Source organism: Strigops habroptila, chromosome 2 (genome assembly GCF_004027225.2).
Source record: "Strigops habroptila isolate Jane chromosome 2, bStrHab1.2.pri, whole genome shotgun sequence".
Taxonomy (NCBI): domain Eukaryota; kingdom Metazoa; phylum Chordata; class Aves; order Psittaciformes; family Psittacidae; genus Strigops; species Strigops habroptila.
The window spans coordinates 93474209-93496787 of record NC_044278.2 but is presented as its reverse complement, the minus strand read 5'-3'; the positions used below and the strand labels follow the sequence as shown (position 1 = coordinate 93496787).

The window sequence follows — 22579 nt, the reverse complement described above, 5'->3', positions numbered from 1 at the left end:
TTTTAAGAGCATATGTTAGCTGTTTGTCATGATTGGTGGTTTTTCCAGAATGCTTAAATCCCTCAGGGTAACAATAGCCAGAAATACCTTCTTCCTCTGTTATTTAGCTAGCCAAAGATCATATCCTTTCTTCTCCCGTGCACGTTGTGTCTTTGTTCAATCTGTCATCTCCAGGTAGACTACACTTTTGTTTAGCTGCAGTTGGAAAATCATTTAGATTCTTTACACAGAGCAGGATATGACTCTGTTAAATAGAGACCAAAAATAATTGTGGTTTGTTGGTTTTTTTTTTTTTTTTTTTTCTGATGGCAGTGGTGGTCAGGTCACTTTTGTACAATCAGATAATTTACAGCAGCACTTCTCCCTAATATCTGTAACATTAAAATCTTAGTGCCATTGCTTCTGTTTCCTCTTCTATGGCATGTCAGGGCAATGTATTAATTGTATTGTCATCTTGACTGGAATTTCTTTTGGTCTGGAGCTTAGACCTCATTAGTCACTAAAGGTGCTGCAAGATGTGCTGTTCTGCTTGGCCTCTCACTTCTCTGGCCATTGGATTTCTCTAACTAGAGTTCTCTAGAAAGTTTTTTGTCTGTTAGATTATTCCCTCTTTTACAGGAGATAAAGGGTAGTGTATTGTAAAAGTACACAAACATTTAAGAAGCAGGTATACTGTAAGCATGTAAAATCCTCATTTCTTTGTCTCGTGCATACACATATATATCACTGAAGATTTATATCGATACATCCCCAGTGATTATAAACCTGGCAAGGGAGAAGGTAGAAGAAAGAAGTAACTGATGACATAATTGGGCCAGTAAAGAAGCTGTAAAATTCCATTTAGTGTGTCTTTGAAAAAAAAGCTGACCCATGTAATGCCTCGTTTAGATTAACTCTCTGCTTTCCTTAAACCTGTGTATAATTGCGTTTAAAGATGTGCCAGTATCTTCAAATCTTTAGCCCTGTTCAGTTTTTAGAATACCATTTGCAGCTCTTTCTATGACTATTATCAGGGCATGGCCTTTTAAATATAGACAGTGTGGAGTGTATGCGCTTTGAAAACTGTAACCTTTATTTCCCTGGTATGAATGATTCTTTTAATATCTCTTATTTCAAGTCATAGTAAAGATTAACAAAAAAGCTGCTTGGCAGAATGCTGTATGGAAAATCAATTTACAAACTTTACTAAAGAGAGGATACAAATAATACTATTACAGTTTCTGTATTTATAAAAACAAAACAAAAACCAAACCAACCAAAAAACAAATGCAACAAAACCCCCTAACCCTAGTTCTCCTTACTGGTCTGTCTTCAGCCTGTGGGGTATGCCATAGATGTTTGTATGTTTGTAGGTTCATCCTCTCTTTTCATATTTCCATCTACAAAAATGCAGGTCACTTTTTATTTTCTTCGCTTGAATCATGGTATGGACTCATTTTAGTGTTTGATTCTTATATAGTTTCTGGTTTTGCATTAGTTATCTTGATATATCAGTTCAGTTATTAAATCCTGTCAATTTTAGATATGGTCTTTTGAGCTTACTATTTCATCTCTAGAACTGCAGAAGATTTCTTTTATGCTTTTGAAACTTCAGTATGGGGAAATACTTCTATTTCAGTGAATTCTTTTGTGTATTTATAATTAGTGTTTCAAATCAATTTTACATCTCTCCTAGACTATACTTTATTATGCTTTGGATGCTTGCAGTAGGATTTTGTACAGACTTGTATAATTCTTAAATTACCTGTGAGGTGAAAACTTAAAAAAATCAATGTATTTTGATGCATTTATAAAGGCTGCTCTAACTGAAATATTTTAACTTAATCTCAAATGTTGTTTACCATTACTCAAAAGCAGATTTTGTGAATGAAGGATAAGAGAGCTAATAACTGCCTCCCTGTCCTTGACAGCATTTTCCATGGAATTGCTTTCATTCTTTAGTCTGATGCAAGATTTTTTTCACCTGTTTGTGCATTTCATCCAACAGCGAAGCAAAATAGGAGGAAAAGGTGGTGAGAAGCACAGAAAACCATCAAGAGAGATATTCTTTCTTATCTGACAATCTCATAATTTTATTTTTCAAGAGAAATTTTTATTAAAAGATCCCTTTACAGCTAGGAAAAAAAGTGGAGGGGATATTTTCTGTATAGGGTATATGTTTTAGCTTGTTACTAAGTCTGTGGAAGGGCTGGAAGCCTAAAGCTGAACGTGAGAATTGAAAGACTTGTGAACAGCCTTTGAGAATCTCTAGTAGTAGTAACTAGTAGTATTCTGACTTGTAAAGCAAGAATGCAGTCAGGAAATTGGATCAATTTTCATCATATATGGGAGCAGTAGGAAGGTTGAACAGGTGCGGATGAGATTTTCACAGCTGTAACTGAGTATTTGTTGAAGATGTTAGTAAGATGTGGCAAACATTAAAGTAGAATGGGAAATTTCAATTCAACATTATTTTTGATGCACTATTTTATTTGGTTTTTTCCAAGCTGTTTTAGAGTTTTTATTTTTGGGCTTTTTATTTGCTGTAGGTCTTGCTTCTGTGTGTATGATGAAAAAGGGAGATACTTCTAGAAGATACTTCAAAACAAAGGATTTATGGTGGCTTAGCATAGATTTCCAGTGGTGTTTCTGGACTTGCATCCTAAAGGCAGTGTTGCTATTCTCCATTTTTCAGATTTTAAACTTGTTTCAGAGTCTTGCCACCAGTTTGAAAATTGCATAAGTTGAGTTCAAAAAGTCTCTTCATATCTTCAATTTGGTTATTTATGGAAGTTGAAAACATAGTTACCCTCAGTAATGACAAGTCACATGAATAAAGAGAGAGCGCTTTGGCAAAGAAAATGTGGTTGCTGTTGTGTCATGCTGAGAAGTCCTGCTTCTCATTTCATCTGATGAAATAAAATACCTACTGTTGATGGAATTGACTTTCAGCTCTCTGCTCTAAGTAAAGAACAATAAGGAGTTTAAGGCCTGCACCTTGTGTATCTGCTGGCCGACTGTAGGTGCCAGTAACTGTTTGGATAGACCTTTTCCCCGTGTCTTTTATAGATGCGTTCTCTGCATCTGCACACGCCATGGTGTGCCTTGAACTAAGGATTGCTACAGTGCCTGGTGTTGCATTGTCTTTAAAGATAGGAAGAATTCAGATTTCAGGGGGTTATAAAAGCAGTAATTTAGCACTTAAGGCAGATTGTTGGAGATGCTGAGAAGTGTATCTCTCCAGCTGATAATGTGATTTCCAGAAAATGTTCCTGAGTGCTACAGCTTTGGCTGCTCTTTGGAAATTGTCAGTGTATAAGCAGACTAAATCATCTATGTATGTGTGTGTAAAAACAAAAGGTTTAAAAATATTTCATGTTGAAAAGCAATCTTTGTTACTGTCTTAAGATTTGCATTCTTTACAGGCTAATCTGGAAATCAGAATTATCTGTTTGTCAGTCCGTGTATTGGTAGTGAAGTGTTCCAGCCTTTAGAAATTACTGTGATCTAGATAATGCTACAATGGAGTGATGACTGTAACAGTGGTAAACTAGCAAAGTTTTGAGGATGGGAGATGAAAAGAATAATACCACCTCTCTCCCCAGTAAAAACCCTAAAACCCACCCCGCCCCAAAATGTTAATGTATCTTGCTTAAGTGTAGGTAAATAGACATATGGATAACATGCCTGTGCTGCAAAAACCCACCTGTAATAATGCTGTGCACTTCGCAGAGGGTAATAAAGTAAATAAGTCTTTTCAGATCTGTCTCTGTCATCTTAGGAAGTAGATCAAGTTGTAAACAATAATATTGCTAGTAAAGTCTTTTAGAAGAAATGACTATGCATACCTGGATATCAGTGTAATAATAGCAAGCATATCCTTGCTATGACCTTTTGGGGAATAACTTGTGATCTGGATTTGCAGATTGGTGTAGATGAAATGTAAAAAAGAACAGAAGAGAACGGTATGTCTTTGTTCTCATTGATTTAATGCACCGGTTCTTTTCTTGATTAATTTATGAGGCTAAAATGTGCTATGTATGATATGTATTATACTTCAACAAATGACGGAAAACATTTTTTTTGAAGTGGGCCTATACCTTTCATTTACTGCTCTTAGGCCACCAAAGGCGATGATATTAAGCGAAAGCATGCTTCAACAGCAGACTAAGCAGGGACTAAGGGTAAGATTATTCAGTAAATTATTTCATGGTAATGATCACCACAAATAAGGAACTAGTTTATTCTCAATGTGATTGTACCAGAAACTGTAGCCTAAAGCTAAGATAGAAGGAGCTCTTGAGCGACTAGAGATACCACTTTATTTCTTTTAGCCTGTTCTGAAGCATTCACAGCTAGGAATTGCATGATGGAAGTGCCGCGTAATTGCGGTATCAAATTGGAGCACCTGATCATCCTTCTGGCTTTAATGGCTTGCAACACTTTAACTCTTGCTGTGCCTTTAGAACTTGCTAACAAAGATAGTAAATGTGCCACAGTCAGCTGTGGTGTAGAAACCCTTATCAGCTCATTTTGTGCAAGCCTCCAAGCACCTATAATGCGTTATTGGTGTCTGACGCAGGATTTGGTTTGTGGTTGCAGTTATATGCAGGAGTCTCCATCTTCCACTGGAGCTGGACAGACTTTCCCAAGAGAGAGTTAGAGGTTATGAATGTTTGGCAGGCAGGGATTTTAATGATCCCATACGTGCAAATGCTAGAGTATTGCCTGTGATAGCTATAGTTCAGTGTTGGTTACCTCATGGACTGAGTTGTTACCTACTTAATGAAGACTTCTGACTTGGATGCTATGCAGAGATCAAGAATGGTACTCATAATAGTTCAAATGCAGTATTATGCTTTCACTAAATGAAATTTAATGAATTTTTTTGCACTTGCAAAGTATAATCCTGAACACTTTTTTAGGGGAAAAAAGTCACACTAAACTTGGTTGCCATTTTTCTTTGAGCAAGCAATTTGTTATTACAATTTCTTTAAATTATTTTGGCATTAATTTTTGTATGTCAGAAATTACTCCTTTTTGATCTTTTTCTACTCCACAGTCTTAAGTTACACTTATGGATCTTGACTTCAGCTAAGTTGTTTTAACTTTTTTTTTTTTGTTGTAATTCAGTTAATTTTCTGGATTTTTTGCTAGTCTTTTTATCATAATACTTAAAAGTGTACATTGAGCCTAAACGTTACTACTGTAAGTTTAAAATAATGCTATATAGATTATTAAAAAAACCCCACCACAACAGGAAGAAACCCGTTTAAACTGGGCTATAGAAACATAGGAATATGTTTCAGTCTTGAGTGATGCTCCATGTGTTGCTCCATATGTGCTTCATATATGAAGCCAAACATTCACCACTGAGCTAAGTGTGAAAAACTCACATGTAGGTATGTCTGTATTTGGGCACTTAGGCCAATGTGTGTTGTCATGTTTTTTCTTTGTGTTTATGTGTTCATAGTACTGTTTTTGAGATGTTTAGTGTTGGTGAAGCTTCATATAGGATGTACCTTTGACAGTCAGGACATATGTTTTAAGTATCGTAGGCATTCAGGCTTGAAGTCTTTGTCCCAGTTTGTTTCTTCTTGCAATGCAGGGTTAGTGATGGTCCAGAACAGTTCAAGTAAGCTCCATTGTTCAGCAGAGAATGGCTACCTAAACAAACCACTCTTTACAGTTAGCCTTCCTTGCTGGGGGCTGTAGGCATTGTACAAACTGAAATGGGTACAGAGTAGGAAGAAGTAAAGCAGTTTGAGGTGCTGTTATCACCAAGGATTAGAAATTAAACACATTTTTTAAGCTGACCGTAATCCTTGAAGAGCAACAAATGTAAGTACTGCTGATGCTTGGTTTTTTTGAAATGAAACTTTCAGAAAACTGTGCTTCATATTTAATGAAACTTATGAGGGATCCTGATCATCTGTTTATATACTTTTGAATAACCCATTCTTTTGAGTATAGTTAGTGGAGTACAGTTTTATAAATTGCTAAAACAGGCAGCAGAAGATCTTCTGTAAGTTTAGACATAACAAAGATATGGAAGGGCCCACAGCCTGTTAAAACAATAATTCATAGACTGTAGCTTTGGTAAGGTATAGATTTCTTAGCAGCTGACAGTTGGTTGTGGAGTGTTTTATAATGTCCTGCTTAAGTGTGCTAAACCACTTGGCCAGGCAAATTGTTTGAGCCTGTGTGTGATTTAAGTACTTGTCCAGCCTCCTGTTTGTATGTCTTTTTTGGGTGGGGGGGATGTGTTTTAATTAGCATGGATATCCAGCAGGAACTTTTCAGGGCTCTGATTTCTTCATATGTAATCAAGATTTGAACTTCTCCAGCAGTCACTTAAGCAACAGTATCAAAGTACTGTGCTAAGCATCGGGGACAGTACTGAAAGCTGCTGAAAATGTGGATACACATTCAACAATAGTCTTACTGTCTTAATACATTTAGTAGCAGATTTTTTTACCACTAGTGTAGTTCTTCAAGATGAGTTATGCAGATAAGGAAATTTCAGCTCATGGTGCTATTAGCGTATGCTTATTTCTGTTACACTTGATGCATTCCTGTAAGATCAGAAAGTGCAAATCAAATGTAAGTTACACCATTTGTTTGCAGACACTGTTGATCTTTTATTTGACCCATGAGACACTAGATTATAATAACAGTCCTAGTTACTGGTAGCCAAGTGTTAATCTTCTTTTGTGCTTGCGTATCTAGTCAGTAGTCCTTTTAATTGCATAGTGTTAAGTTTCTGAATTTAGCATCTGTTGAGAGTTGCTTGTGCTTGGTTTAGAAATGGTGTTTTTCTTTAAATTGTAAACAAATGTGTGGTATGGAAATAACTTCTAAGGTTTTTCCAGTAACTTTGACCTCTCTGTGCAGTGTAGAGGGATGAAATCCCTGTCAAGATGAGAGAAAACTTAAATGTCTTTTAAGGTTCCTCTGACCTTTGCTTCACCCAACTCTGTCACAGTTGTGTATAGAAGACAGAGGTAATGACTGGCAGACATAACTTACATATAAGAAACTGTAGAAATGAAGTAATTAAAAAGGCAACCATCCTAAATTTTTGTTTCTATATATTTAGTGCTGTTACAGCTTGTAAGGAAGATAGTGATTAAAAACTAACCTGGTAACTCATGTATGGTTGTTTTGACTTCCTGTTGTGACTGCAATTTTGAGATATTTCTCTTTTTAAAGAGGCACAAGCAAAATCTTCTCAGGCAGAATCTGAATAGTGAGTGACTTGTTTGGCATTATATTGCCACCGAGTTGGGATAAGCATAGTAATAAAAATAACTTCTCTAGATTTCCTGGAAGATTATTTTCAGCTTGGTAATTTTACTGGATATATATGTCAAAGTATCATAGTGTGTTTTTATACCATGTGAAAAGATTCCATATGTCTCTGAAGAAGCTTGTCTGTGGACTACAAACAGCATTTTAATTCTTACCTCCAGGTTGACTCTGACAGAAGTGGAATGTTTTTGTTTCCTCTGGGGTTTCGTGAGGATTCATGCAGCAATGCCTGCCCTATAGAAAGGCATGTAAAGGGAAGCAGAACAACTCGGGATGTTTCATGATTGTCACGTGTGTAGAAACTTGTGCATGGTATTAATTGTCATTGTCCCTTTGTCCCTTGCAGTACAGGATTCTCAAACTCTGAGCATCTCTGAAATCTAGCAAGGATTTTGTAGTAAGAATTAGTTTATATTCAGCATTATGGTTTGTTTGTTAAAAGCTGTTTAGTGAAAATCTTGACCTGGCCTTAACCTGAAATGTCTAGTGAACATCTTGATTAATTTTTTGGTAAATTCTTTGTTCTAAAATTCTGAATGCTGCCTGTGTGTATACTTGTATATGAGAACATACAAGGTTTAATTCTTTAAAAAAAAAAAAAAAAAACAACAAACCAAACCCAAAACAACTGAACAAACTTGCTGGCGAGAGAAGGAGCAATTGCTTCTCTTATGGTTTAATTTCTTGCATTCTTACAAAATAAGACCAAGTAAAAATAAAATAGAAGGAACCATGAGTTAATGACTACATATTTTAAGTACTTGTTAAATAATTTACTGTAGCACTCAAATGAATTCGAGGTATAAATGTACCTCTTTAATCTATTGAATGAGGTTATTATGTTAAGAATGGATCAGCATATTGCACTGCCAAGTGTTTCTTTAGTAGGCCTAATATCCTAAATTGGGTGAAATTGCAAGTTACTTGTAAATGCTCAGGGACTGGTGCAGGATGTGCATATGCCTGCATGTTCTGTTCTTTCTTTCCAAGTTTGTGAGACTCTTTCCAGTTCCATAATTGCTTGTGAAAGGGAGGAGTTCCCAGTTCCATAATTGCTTGTGAAAGGGAGGAGTTCCCAAGCACATGCTTGATTGGAGGGAGAGGTGGGAGGAATGAAAGTGTGAAATGTTTATGATGGTGATTTTGGTTTTCTTCTTTCTTTTTCTGGTGGGGAAAGGGATTTTAATTTTTGAAACGGTATCAGGCATGCGTGTGTTAGAGCCAAGTATATGCAGTTCTTGGCAATACAGCATCTTCTTATTTATGAGCTGGTAGCTAAAAGGCCTGGTTGTGAACTGGGGCTCTGCTTTACTGGCTGCTTTGTAACAAAGAGCAGAAAAGACAATCCTAAAGGACTTGTTGTCTGATGTCCATATCATTTCTGAATTGATTTTGAGACAGTGATACTTTAAAACAGGCAAAATCTTAAATGTTTTTAGTGGTTTCTGAAAAACTGGAGCAGCAAAGCAAGATAGTAATCTGTCTGTTCCTGTAGAGATGTACCCCGTTAATAATGAAGTATACCATCTCTGGAATACTGCTGCATTGAAAATTAAGTCACTGTTCTGTCATGAAAGCATGGGTTAATCTCTTTTGTAAGGTTTCACAGACTCTGCTCTTGGGATGTGTAGATTCTTAGTGCTGCTTGTTTATGCTGGAGCATGGTGAAGTAAACGAGCAGTCTTTTTATTTCACTGGAAATTAACATGTAAATGGAAGATGATGATTTGCATGAAGATATTTTTCAGCTTCCAGAGAGTACTGTGATCTATGGAAGGGAGAAAATAAGTAATAACAAGTTATAGCAGGCAGTTGTGGCTAACAATACTTATCATTAGTTTTTGCATTTGCCTGACCAGAATCCAATCTCTGGGAATGTTTAATATGTATATTTACTGTCTAAATACTTAAAGTATTTAGAACGTGCTTTTTAGTGCCTGTGAAGTTATTGGATAAAAGTGTTTTCTCTGAAAGTATCACAAACAGTCCTCCAAAGAATTCTGTAAAGGATGTTAAAATTGTGTGAAGCATTTGTAGGTAGTTCCAAATAGAGGATTGTCTTGATATTTACTGATGTAAAAATTCTTTAAGAAAGCTGTGCAAACCTCCCTCTTAATACTTTTGAATTGGAGAGATGTTTAAGGAAGCTTGCCTGTTCCAACCTCCGAATATGATAGACTAAACCGTTCTTAAATGTTTCAAGAACAGCTATATTTTACAAATATACAAAATGTCTTATGTTTATGTTGCAAGAATGGGGGAAAAAAAAAAGAAAACCCCAAACATTAGGATATCTTCTTAAATGACGGATTTTGCATATTGTGTTAGATGGATGATGAAGTCAGATCAATGTAACCATGCAGTTATCCAAAATCCCAAATAGCCTTTCTTTAGTTCTTCTACATCGGCTTTAAAAATCCTTTAATTCAGTGAATTTACAGGTACTCTTTAGAATTCCTTTCTCAAAGTTGTTCTGTGAGTCAGATAGTTCTGGAACAGAAGTACTTTGTAGGCACTAGGCCTGCTGTCTGTGACTTTAGAGGAAGGTTGGTATCTTCTCGTTTAAGCCTGTAGCCTTTGTGGATGCAGACTAACCTTCTTATGCTTTTGTTTCTGTGATCACTAAACCAGTCATATAGATTGCATTCATCGAATAATACTGCCATGTAGCTTTGCGCAATTTTTGTTCAGCAGTTGCGTGTTTTTCAGCCACTGATTTATGTTTTCTGCTTCTAATGAAGAGGCAAGATGTAAAAACAAAGCCCTTTCAGAAATCATGAGGTTGCCAGAAAGAGCTGCTTTTTTGCCTTAGAAATAGAGGTAAAAGAAGTAATTGCCACTCGTAGTCTAATCTGTGACCACAAAAGAAATGTATGAAACATAATTGCTGGGAAAAGCAGGCTTTTTTCTTTATAAAAGAAGATCTAGCCATGTCTGCATACTATTTGGTTATAGTGTCTGTCAGTGAATGTGACTAGTTTCTGTGAGATTGTCCTTAAGTGATAAGCCAAGGTTGTTTGTAACCTCAAACTGGTAAGAAATGGTTTGAAATGCAGTCTCTGAAAAGAGATTTGCAGTTTTTTCTGGTGACGTAAGCAGCTTTTCTCTCTGTAAGTACATCAATGTTAGTGGGTTGAATTAAGATTGCAGAGACATGAAATGTGAAAATTAAGACTCTCTTCAGTGCTGGCTTTTCTGAAAACTAAAACTAAATAAGAGTCATGTTTGAAACATGCCAATGAACCCCTGAAATGCCAGGATGGCTGCTGCTTGACTTGGCAGCTTGATCTTGAAGGGACGTACTTGTGTTAATTCATCTAATCGAGTAATAGATAACAATAATAGAGCGAGCTGCTGGAGAAGGAAGCTGAATACAGCCCCATGGAGAGCTTGAAAATCCTGAATTATGGTTTGGAACAGTTTATAGTGGAGATTCTGAATCTTTAGCCTTCTGCAGTAAAGGTATTTGAAAACATATATGCTACTCTTACCATCAATGCAAGTTGTTGGGAAGAGATGGAACAGTTTCTCTCTGCTCCCTCATGATGGCTTATGGCCAGAAGCCCACTGCCATGGGAAGAAGTGACCAGTAGAGAAGCATTTGACCACCTGGAGTGGGTTTTGCAGAGTGGCTAGTATGGCTGAGTGGTGTTGGGATGCCGTATATCCTTGACAGTGACAGTTTTAATTGGGTAAGAAGAAGGATGGTAATGAGCGATTAACTAAGTTTTTAACTAAGTTTGGGTGCTGCTGACTCCTCTTGTCAGTCTGTGGGAAGACCTATGTCTGTGTTATTTTCCCTTCTTTGTTTTCCTGGAGAGTCACTTTTTCTTAACCAGAAGCTCTTTGTGTTTTAGGCGAGGTTTGCTTGCTTCTAGTGTTTGGTGCCAGGAGGAAGTGGAGCCAGTGTTAGGGCCAGTGGCTTTCCTTTTCTTTTACTTCACGCATATCTTCAAGTACAGCGAATTGTCTTTATCTGGTCACTTTTGCCTTCCTAGGATTTTCCACTCATACCCGCTATTACTGTGGTGAATTAATATGTTTGAGTTAGATATCTGTTGCCAAACGTGCCACAATGGTCATTTAGTTTTGGTGTGGACAGCAAATACAAAGCCCAGAATGTCCATTTTGTAAATTAAATGAGTACTTTTAACTCAAGCCTTTGAAAACAAAAAGCTAATGAGTTAAGGCCTGCTGTGCTGCTGGAGCCTGTCCTACAACATCTCAGAATTCAATTGTGGTGGTGTATTTTTTTTTTTTTTTTGATGACTAAAGATAATCTACAGGGATTAGAAGGAATTCAAAGTAATACCTAAATCAAGAAACAAATCTCTAAAGCTGAATAGTAAACCTACATCAGACTTCCAATTGAGACAATGACTCAGAAAGAGCCTAAAGCTATGATAACATATCCACTTTTTTGTACTTTAAATTATAAATGAGAACTAGTTCAGAACGAGATCTGGACCTTATGTGCCCTCAAATAATTTGGGAACAGGAGGACATGGGTGAAATTGCCTCGGCTAATTTTAAGACAGGTTTTGTCTGTGGAACATACTGCCACAAGATCCTGTGGAGGCCTAGAAATTAGCAACACTTAAAGGGGAAAAAAAATGTGTATATGCATGTATGATTATGTAGGAAATAATACAGAATTATAATAGGACATGGAAAATTAAATGCATTTTTTCTTCAGCTTTTGAGACTACTTCTAGCTATATCAGGGAAAGCAAGTACATCTTTAAGCTAGATATGCTGTAGCTGCTGCTTTCACCTTTTTTCAGTGACTTCTAGAGTACTTGGTGCTGGCAGCTGTTGAAGTGAGGATACTGCTCCGTACCTTCTTCGTCCAAACAGAAATCAACTACAACTTAAAATTCTTTTTATTTAACTTTATTGAAGATAGTATTGAAGTATGAGGGCAGGAGAGGAAACTGAGTCAAGTGGAAAAACAGGTACAGAAGGTGGCCATACATACCCTTTGGTGTTGCTTGTAGAAATGTGAATGATAGCAGTTGATCCCTTGGTTGCTAAAAGCTAGCTGTGATGCAGTGATGTGTTATGACTTTATGGAGTAGCAAAAGTTTAGAGGTATTTGCATCTTTAAAGGAGGGAAAGGTGTAACAACTGCCCTACTCTAGCAAAGCACAGGTCAGAAGTTAAGATGTCATGTAAGCAGAAGCAGGATATTTACAGTTTCATTAACAACAAAAACACTTATTCACAATCGTTATTTTTCAGGAAGCTGTTCTCGTGCTTGAAGAATGTAATGGTCAGCACAGCAATGGCTGAAAATAGCATTTTGGATGCTATAGCACTGGCATTAGAGCCCCATTGGCAAACATCCAGGAGGTCTGTAAAAGAAGAAAAATGCTTTAAATGTTAAAGCTCAAAAGGCAGCTTCTGATGGTTACACTTTCTAAAATTTATAAATGGGATGCCTATTTAACAGAATATTGGAGAGTGAGCTAAAAATCCCATCAAGACACACTAGACAGCAACAATTCTTATTGGCAACACAAAATAATTAATTATAGGAACACATGTAGGGCAGCTAGCTGTGAAGAATTACGAAAGTTGTACAGAGTATAGTGGTAGCTGCACCAGTGAGGGGAAAAGAAAAAAACTTCAGCAGTTGGCTTTTCCTCTTCTCCCTGCTTGTGTATTTTTCAAATGCTTGGTTGTATGTCAGGATATAATGCAGGCCTTTCTAGGCAAGTTCTTCATAACAACTAAATATATTTACATGTTTATGTGATGGAATTGAAGTATGTTGTTTGTCCTTTTGCAGAATACTGCGGATAGGAGGAGGAGGGATGGCCTTTAGCAGCCTCCTTCCCTGCTTCTGCCAAGAGTCACCCCTGGTAGTTACATCCTGCCTCAGGGGAGGAAAGATGCCTTCTGTTGTGATAACTGCTCTTAGAGTGTCTTGTGGATAACTCCGTTAGCTGTTGTTAATGAATAAATAGGCAAGTAGCAAGCATTTAAAATTACCACCTTCTCAATTTTACTGCTGCCTGCAGAGGACTTGGAATAAAATACATGAAATGCTTCCTGCTCTTCCCCTTCCAATTTTCAGGTAAATGCTGCTATTAAAGTTGCTCCAAACTATCTTTGCGGTAAAAAAACCAAAACTAACCAAACAAAAAAACCAAACAGGACAGTTCAGCTTGATTCATGCCTGGGTGGGCACATTTGCAACCAGGGCACTAATAGTTATTGTAAAGAACGTTACCAGGACTCTGAGATCTGACATAGTATTTTCAAAACACTCCCTCATCACAGTGCTTTAGGTAAGCAACACTGAGGAGGAATTCGACTTTATGCTACTACTGAGTTTTGGAGCATGTTTTTCAGGCCTTGCAGATTTCTGCAGTTGCTGGTGTATCTGATGCCCTGGAGATCAGCAAGCACGTCAGAGGTCACTAAACCCTAAAGGAGACAAGTAATCTACTTAGGGTATTTTTTTTCTCACTTTATTTAGAACTTCTAGTTTGTAGTATATTGAAAATAGCTTACTTTGTATTTCTCTTTTAATCCATCCAGCAGCAGAATGGAATGGGCATATCTAGTGCAATCTACAAATTAATGTTTTGCTTAACAAGTTTTTCCTTGTCCAAGACCCTAATACGATCCCCAAAAGAATACCATTATGGGAAGGACTTAAGTCAAAACCTGGGATAAGACAAGCCCCAGATACCATATCTGCCCATTTCTCTCCTTATCATATGGCTCTTGGCTGAATATTAGTGTTATATTTGATCTACAGCAAATACAGGAATCTTATTTCAAAAGCTGAAGGAGTCTGCAGACTTTCCAGGGCTTGTCCTTGGTGTTTGGGGAGGATGTTTGATCAGATTTTAAAGCAGTGTGATGTGGATTATACACAAATAATGCAATTATGTTGCAGGTTAGCAGTGGAATGAGTAATAAATCAGAAATGCAGGAAGCCTGTTGATCTTGTGTTAAACACAAGAAGTTTGGCAAAGCTTACTCTTTTTAATTCTTAAATTAATCACAGTTACTAAGGCCAATAAATTACTTTTAACATTTTCAAGCTATCAAATACAGACTGTCGCATGTTCCCCATTGGCTGCAACATCAGGTAGTATTGGAGGGTATTATTATGCTTGGCCTAAAATACAAAATTCAGAAAAGAATGTAATATACTCCGAGTCATTGCACAGCGTATGACTAATGCATAAGACCAGTTAGCAAATGTGGATTTGCTTAGTGTTAGTGTCTTGGCATGAATTTCTATACTTAATCCATTTTTTTTTGTCTGTAACCTGGTTTATGTAGTAAGTTCATCTAGGCTTATCTTTCCATTGCCTTGATGAAGCATCTTGAATATGAGATTAGAAAGTGCTGTGTAACACTAAAATAGGATTAGCCAAGTGTTCTGTTTATACTTGACTACTGTTCAGGAAACTTACTTCTTTCTCATGCTAGATGTGTTTGAAATTTGCGTCGTGTTGTCATGTAGGTGATAGTGTAAAATGCTGTGTTCATGGGAACAGGAAGGTGATGAATTAATTGTTCGGTTAGTTTTGAGTATCTTGCACTTCTCTGGGAATGGGCACAACATTGTTGGAAGTGGAATAAAATACCCATAAAAAATAAAAAAACCATAATCCTTATCATGTTAGTGCTTACCACGTGCCATATCATGCTCATGTGTACTAGAAGGGAACAGACATGAGTATCTTACATTCTTGGAAGATAAACTGTGTGCTAAAGATTGGGGAGGGGGATGCAACCACATGTATAAACTACTTACGTGTAGCTTTACTCTTTAAGAAAATGTACCTGACCTTCTCTAATATAACTTTGTTTATCTCTGTAAAGCATCGTATCAGAAAGGGGTCTGAAGAAGTTAGTGACTTCATTGATCTGTGGGGCTTTTTTTTCCACTTCGTCTGTATCATGAAAAAGACAGCCATTTGTATATTGCTGAGCAATGCAGGACAGCAGGGCCTTTGAAGATCAGGAGTAGAAGCTTAGCTGCAGGGGAAATTTCCTATGCTCATAAAGGTGATTAAGTAGCCAAAATAAAGCCAAGTCCACTGACTGTAAATATACCTTCCTCCTATATTAGGCTGTAATAGTATGTGTTGGTTTAGCCCTTTCTTTTAAGCTGCTGTATTTGGTGTGTTCAAGTGTGTCTAATTAGACTGGCAAGCTCCTTTTTCAGAAGCATTTTCCACACTGTCATTGACTAGGGCTTTTTTGTTGGTCTTCTAAGTGTTAATCTTGTCTTTTTATCTTCCAGATTTATGGTACTGTGTGTGTAAGAATTGTACATGTGTGTGCCGCTTCCTGCGTGCAGCAGTATATGCCTGTGATGAACAGCTCAACAGTGTAAGAGGCTAAACTGAACAACCCACATAATTCTGTAGGAGGCTGGCTGCTGGGTTGGATAAATTTATAAATCTAATTAGTCTAATAACTTAATGCCAGCAATTTTAATATGTACTTTTTGCAAAACTTCTGTTACGCAATCTGTGATGATTTCTGTGATGTTTGAAGAATGCAGTATTGGTTAATAGGCTGTGGAGATGGATGGAATGGTATTGCTGCTGGATGAGGGCTTAAGGTAAGGTGTTCCTGCTACACTACTTAGTTTTAAGCAATTAATAAGAGAAGTTAAGTGTTGACTCTATTTTGCCTTTGAAGAGAATTGTCACTGCTGTTTCTGTTTTGGGAATGATCATGCTTTTATAATTAGGGGTTTGAGACTAATGGAAGACAGTGATGAAAGGCATTGCCAAGTTTCTAGTACTGCTGAGTATTTAGATACATTTGGTTAATTGATGTGGCTTAAATAATTTTTAAAACTGTATACCAAAATGGTACCAAAGTTCTTTTAAGTAAAAGATAAATCATGTAAGCAGAGTGAGGATGAAGACAAAGCTCAGAGGAAAACATAAGGAAGCCAGAAGAGCATGGTGCATAATTTGTACTGTGTAAATTGCTTTGAAATCAGTGACTCCTGGTATCAATGCCCTTAAAAAGTGCGAAAGAGAATAGAAACGCTTGCATGTAATACAGATCTCTACTGGAAAAATTGCTACTTATGGTAGTGACTGACTTTTAAAATAGAAACTGCTAAAATCCAGAAGCCAGATACTAGATGGAAAAGTAGAAATTCAGTGATTGTGTTTACTGATAAATGTATTATTCATTGGAATGAGACTGAAATGCAAGAATATTTTCCTTGTTTGAAATTCATATGAAAAAGATGAACTGTTCTAAGGGCTGTGAAACCTGATTCTGATACTGTGTAACGCTGTTTTTCTATTTTGGCTTGGATGATCTGATCCCACATGTTATTTAAGCTTTTCAGTTGCCACACAAAAGAACCTTACATTGCATTCCAACATCAAAATAAGCTCTTAAATTCTTTTGTTTGTGCTGATAGTTTCATCCTCTAAAGGTTAATATAATCAGTTCAAATAATTAGCTGTGTAATAGAAAGCCTACTTAATTAAAAAAGTCCCAACACCTGAGGCTTACTGCATGGAAGTCTCAGCTGTGGAAGGCAATGGACAAACAAATCTTTTCCTTAACTTTTTAACTTATACTTGATCATTCCTGTAATCCTGATTAGAACTAGAAAAAGGATTCTTAAAAATACTTAACATTTATGATGTGAAAGTTACTCTGTGCTGTATCTAGGCAGGATTAATTTCAAAGCAAATTGACAAATGGTTATTGTTTCTAGATATTTGGAACCCATTTCTCCCTGGAGGAAAAGGATGAGTGATGTAGCCAGGGAAGAATTTTCTGTTGGAATTTACTCATCGTTGTCTAAAAATTCATTAAGATTTTGTACTGCAACTGCTCATGTCTGATGCTTTTTTCTCTGAATGGCTCTCTAAGGGAGCATTAGCAAGAGGGGGAGAAATGTGAATTGCCATGGTTTGACACAGAGTTGACTGTATTAGTTCTTTGAACGTGTCATCTAACTCTTGCACTAGTGAACCCTCAAAACAGGAATCTGGATATCTTCCCCTTGAGGATTTTGATTTTTTACAACTTTGACTTTTGTTTGAGTAGTTTCTGAAACTTTTTATATCCTTAAGATTATTAACAATGTAGCTTTAGCTGAAAACATACATGTACTTAGAGTTTTTATTGAAGCCAGTGGGTTATTCAATGTCATGTTACATCTACTGTTGGCAGTTTAGTGTTTTCTTCATCATTAATGTGGCTATTAGTTTATAGAAACAGACATCTTTGCTTTAAAAATCTCCAAACCTTTGATATTTAAAACGTTATTCTATAGTACACAATATAGAAATGTAATGTGAAATGCCCATGGTAACTTCAAAGTCTTTGACCTAGTTTAAAGAAATCACTGGTTTTAAAGGGTCCCAAGTGACTGTAGGAGGAGCATTTTAGTCTCTTTAATTCTTCTTATGGGGTTTGAGTTAATACAGCTCAACACTTAAAAAAAAAAAAATAAAAATAAAATAAATCAACCAACCAAAAAACCCAACCAACCTCATACTAATGTTCATGCTTCAAGAGGGTTAAATTACTTGCTTTCCTGCTCTTTTGGTTTATTTAGTAGTCTTGGCATGTACTCTTTTCAAATGCAATGTATCCCAAAGCATCCTTATGAAATTCTCTTGAAGTCAATGAAAAAAAGTACCCCTGAATACTACTTGCTATCTTTTGCTCTTTCTGGAACCGTCTCTTTGAAGCTTCTGTTTCTGTTCACACTTTCCTTTTTCGTGTTTCCTGGGTTAAGTCATACAGAAAGAGAAAAGAAAATTCACACATTTTTTTGTAGCTGTCTCTTGACTCTTCTGTTTCACAACGAGTAGTTATAAATTAAATACAGTTATTGCACAGATTCAGGGCTGCATCAGTTGAAGGATTTACCATCTTTGCTAAATGTTTTACAGTCTTGAAACTAAAGCTTTGAGTAATGCAAGCTTTTTATGTGATACCCTAGTTTGTGTATAGATTTTTAGTTAGGAATCAATAACACTGTTCTTGTCAGTGAAGGTATGGTATATTGCCTGGAAGAGGCTCTCAACAACTAGAGAAAGGCCTCCCCTAAATTGGGGAATATCAGATGATGACACGTGTAAATAGGAAAGTTTACTGATTTGATAATGAGGTGTCAGAATGCTATGTTAAATATAGTTACATTAATGGCCTTGTGGCACACTGTGCTTCGCTGAATACATGATAGTTCCTGTAAAGAAAAAACCTGCTTTTCCAAAAATTAGTATACATGTCTCTTAAATGCAGCTTCTGTTGCCCATGATAAAGTACAAGTACCGTTGTTGCCCACCTCTTAAAAAAAATGGGCAGGAGGAGAGGAAGCTGGTCTGTTAGTTCCTAGCCCCGTTTGCTTCTGAGTCTCAGAAGTTTCAGCTTTGTATTCCATTTGTGACTTGTTAGTCCTTCCTGCCAGCCGGCCCTGCTTTGAGCTGTGGGGTTGGACTAGCTGGTCTTCAGAGATCCCTTACAACCTCAACTAGCTGGTGAGCCTGGGAGAAATTCAATACACTGTTCTTTTAAATTATATTACTTATGCAGCAAGGAAGCATGGGTTACTTGCTTAGTGATTCTGTTGTTTTGTTTTGGTTTTGTTTTAAGAAATGAACCTAAAATTGGGACCTTTGATGGTAAAATAGGAACTGAAGGCGGTGCTTCACTAAAACAGAGGTAACATTCTTCCTCTGTTGCAGAACTGAAACTGAAAACCTTAAATATCTTAGGCTTATATGCAGACTGCAAGCCTGACTTGTATTAGTCCTCTTAAGCTTGCACTTAATTCCCATGTCTCTAGAACACCTTTAACTTATTCCTGACACAAACCTGCATTTTGTTTAGATCCCCCCGTCTCCTGTCTCTATCCCAGCAATGTTTTCAAAGAAGCTTAATGTAGATACTGCTGTGAATTCCAATGGCTGACTTGTTTCTAACAGCTTGATCCCTTCCTTATGGCCCTTTACCTTTCTCTGTTTGCTGTCTATTTCTTTGCTTTCCTCCCTGACCTGTTGGTTTCCTTTATTTGAAAGCTTCAGATGGGATGTTGGGGAAAGGAAAGGAGGTGAGGTGAATCCACTGTGGTAGTTTATCTCTAAGCCCACAGTTCTGGCACTGTTTATATTCCATATTTAGTTTATCGTAATACATTATATGATCATCAGTTTGACTTAAAAGTAGTGAGTTCTAGGAAGCTATAGATTTTGTGTACGGTTTTCTATCTTAAGTGTTATTATGGTGAATATTTATTTTTAATACATTTAATTTCCAGCACTAGTTTGAGAGAGAGAACATTCAGCTTTCTGGAAAGTAAGATTTCTGGAAGGGCCACAAGGAAACTTACTGTTTCTTCTGCGATCTGTAACTAATGCTTGCCCATTTCACCTTTTGTTGCCTTACAGCCATATCATGTCCCCTTTCATGGCTCCTTCAGCCTTAGAATCCACAGTGCAGTCAGCACAGCTGCCCTGAGCTTGACCCTTTGGGATTGAGGAATTTTATATCATGAATTATTTTTTGTGAGACTTCTAAGTAAAAAGAAAGTCTTGGTTTTGTTCTTGTGTTCTGAACTCCTTTTCACTGGTGCTTGTGGAGGAGAGCAGAAGCTTGAAGTAAAGAACTATAAAGCTTGCCAGAGTATTGCAGGAGAACCTGCTGACCTGCCGTTGTCTGTTTGCCAACTCTTCCCTGTTGCTTTGGGCAGCATCCTACAAGCTTCTGGACAGGCTGTGAAATTCCTTCCAGAGGAAGCAGCAGCTGGGCAGGTGTAGGTCATAACACAAGCGGAGAGGCAGTCCATTGGACTTGTCGCATGTATCTTGGTAAGTCTCAAGGGATCACTAGTCCTAGCAAGGTATTTCACTGCTATTGTTTCCAGATATTCTAGTATTGGAGAGTTTCAGTTTATCACACTCCTTTCTTCATTTTGTGTCTTCTGAACTAGTAGAGAATGTGGCCTAAGTGCATGATGGAGTGAAAATAACATGCTCAGATTTTCGTTATACTAGTAATTCAGAACTTGTTAGGTTTTTCTGTGGTTTTACTTTGGCCGATGAGCAGACCAGAGTGGGTGTATTGGAGCCAAGAAAATGGAATGTGCTTTTGAATCCTTGTTCAGATCTGTTCAAACCATTCTTTTTTTCTTTTTTTTCACTGTTTGTCAAGTTGCATTGAATGGCTTAGGTAGATAACTCGAGGCAAAGCAAAGGTGGAGGAATTGACAACTGCATGTCCCTCTTCAAGCACCTTGTCTTGAGCCGGATGGTTACTTTTTCATGAACTTCTGTGGAACTTTTTCGAAAAGCTGGGATGTGAAGTATTAAAGGAGATAGGAGAGAGCAGGTATCTTGGTTTCCCATGATGCATTTTTGAGATGTGTTATGGCTGAGAAATTGCCAGTATTTCAAGTGACATCCTGAATGTTACCTTGATGAAAAAGAAAGCAAGTCCAAGGATAAAGTCAGCAGGAGAAGTAAACTGGTGATAGTAGCTTCTTCATTAAATTACCTTACAAATCAGACTCTATGGTTTTGGTTGGTTCCCCCCTCCCCCGCGGTTGTGAACTCTCTGAAAACTGTAGGAAGGTGCTTTTTTAGATGCACAGGGTAGGAACTGGCGACAGCTCACCAAAACTGCTTAAAGAATTCTGTTGCATTTCTGCTGCAGCTTAGGTTGGGAACTCCCAAATTCTTCTTTTCAACTAGCCTTTTAGCTAAGCTTTTTTGCTATGCTGAATTTGTTCTAAGAGAGAATGCACTATCTTTCATAAATGGTACATAAATGTGGTTTTGCTTCTATGGAAATATTTTGTTAGGTAAACCAAAAATCAGGTAATATATAGTGAAGGGCTCTTGTTCCTCCCCAGCTCCAGAAGACTGGGAAGAGACATTTCTCTCCCTGCCCCCCCCCCCCCCCCAGTGTAGTTCTTCTATATTCTTGACTCATCTGTTTCATTCCATTTTATTGCAGCTTCATGTTCTAATAAAACCTCCTTTAGTTCATTCTTTATTTCATGCTGTCTCTTGGATGGTATTTATTCCAGCACAGACTGGTCTCACTTCATATTTTTCTAAAACATGCTTGTATTGGTGGTCTCAAAGGAAGAATGCTCCTGAAACTGAGCCAAGGATACTTCAAACTGGGCACTCAAACCCATTTGCAGTTGGAGAACACTTTCAAAACATTCGTCCATGCTTTGGTTGGTTAAAGGGGAAGGCATTTCTAAAATAGTGGGTGCTTAAAATCTGGGAACTTAATGTTCTTCTGTAGTGCTGGCAATTAAAAGAAGTGTGGGGAAGAACAATTATATCTGTTGCAAAATATCCTTGACAGGGCCTAATTTCTTCTAAATGCTTGATTGCCAGCTCTGGTAAGTGCTAATGTGTACATTGATCATTCAAAATAAAAGTGCATGTTCAGATTTCAAGTTCACATTGCATTGAAATTTGGAGCTGTAAATTCAGCTGATCAAGCTCTTTGCAATATAGCACAAATAAGAATGTATATTGGTTGTAAGTTCTGACGACTGGAAGTTGTCTTTCTGAGAATCCCCCTACTTTGATTGTTTAAAACTCAATAATGTCATTTTGGAAAGTTTCCATTGTAAATCGTGCTTTTCATTTGCTTTAATGTGTGCCTCTCTGCTAGAAAAGCTTTGGTTTAGAATCTGTGATGTTTCTTAACTGTTTTGCATAGCGATGCCAAACATTTTGGTACTGTCCTACAGCCTAAAGTAGTAAATGGAAGTAATAACAATGTTTTGCTAGCTTTGCATGTTTAGAAGGATCAATTTTAGCAGCTCTCTTGTCAAGCATAGCAATCACTGCTTTTAATAAATGTTCACACCAGTAGATGATGTACAGTCTTAGAATGGCTGTTAAATATTTAGCAAATAAGGTGGTGTTGAACAAACTGCATTTGAACAGTGTTTAAAACAAAACAAAAACCCCATATAGGCTTGCATCAGATTGTGAAGGAAAAGCTGAACTGTACTTAAAAATAGCATGGCTGATGCAATAGTGAGGCTAATGTTGAAGCCGAAGTATTATACCCATAACATTGGCTCCAGTCCTGCCAGTGGCTTCCTAAACGAAGAAAGTTAATGCTGCAAGAGCATTCAGGTCAGTGGAGTTCACTCCGCTGAGTGGCTCTGCTACAGGGGAGTGTAGGATGTAGGAACCAACCACTAGAAGATTTGACTTTCAAGTCTGTTCCCCTCCACCCCCTGGGTGTTTTTGTTTAGTATTTGAGGAACAAACAAAAGGGTTTGTGAGTACTGGAG

General features: G+C 37.2%; 1 protein-coding gene across 13 annotated transcripts in view; it reads left to right on the top strand.

Moving 5' to 3' along the window:
* The window catches only part of TSC22D1 (TSC22 domain family member 1), a 94085-nt gene that overhangs the window by 5755 nt on the left and 65751 nt on the right, over positions 1-22579 (top strand). Inside the window, exon 2 of one of the 13 annotated variants that reach the window (XM_030477375.1) lies at positions 15840-17322. The exons of the other annotated variants lie outside the window; for them this stretch is intronic. Coding sequence (XP_030333235.1) covers positions 15840-15885 — 46 coding nt within the window. The 3' untranslated portion in view covers positions 15886-17322. Of the gene's footprint in view, positions 1-15839; positions 17323-22579 lie in introns of those variants that run through there. 13 annotated transcript variants of the gene reach the window in all.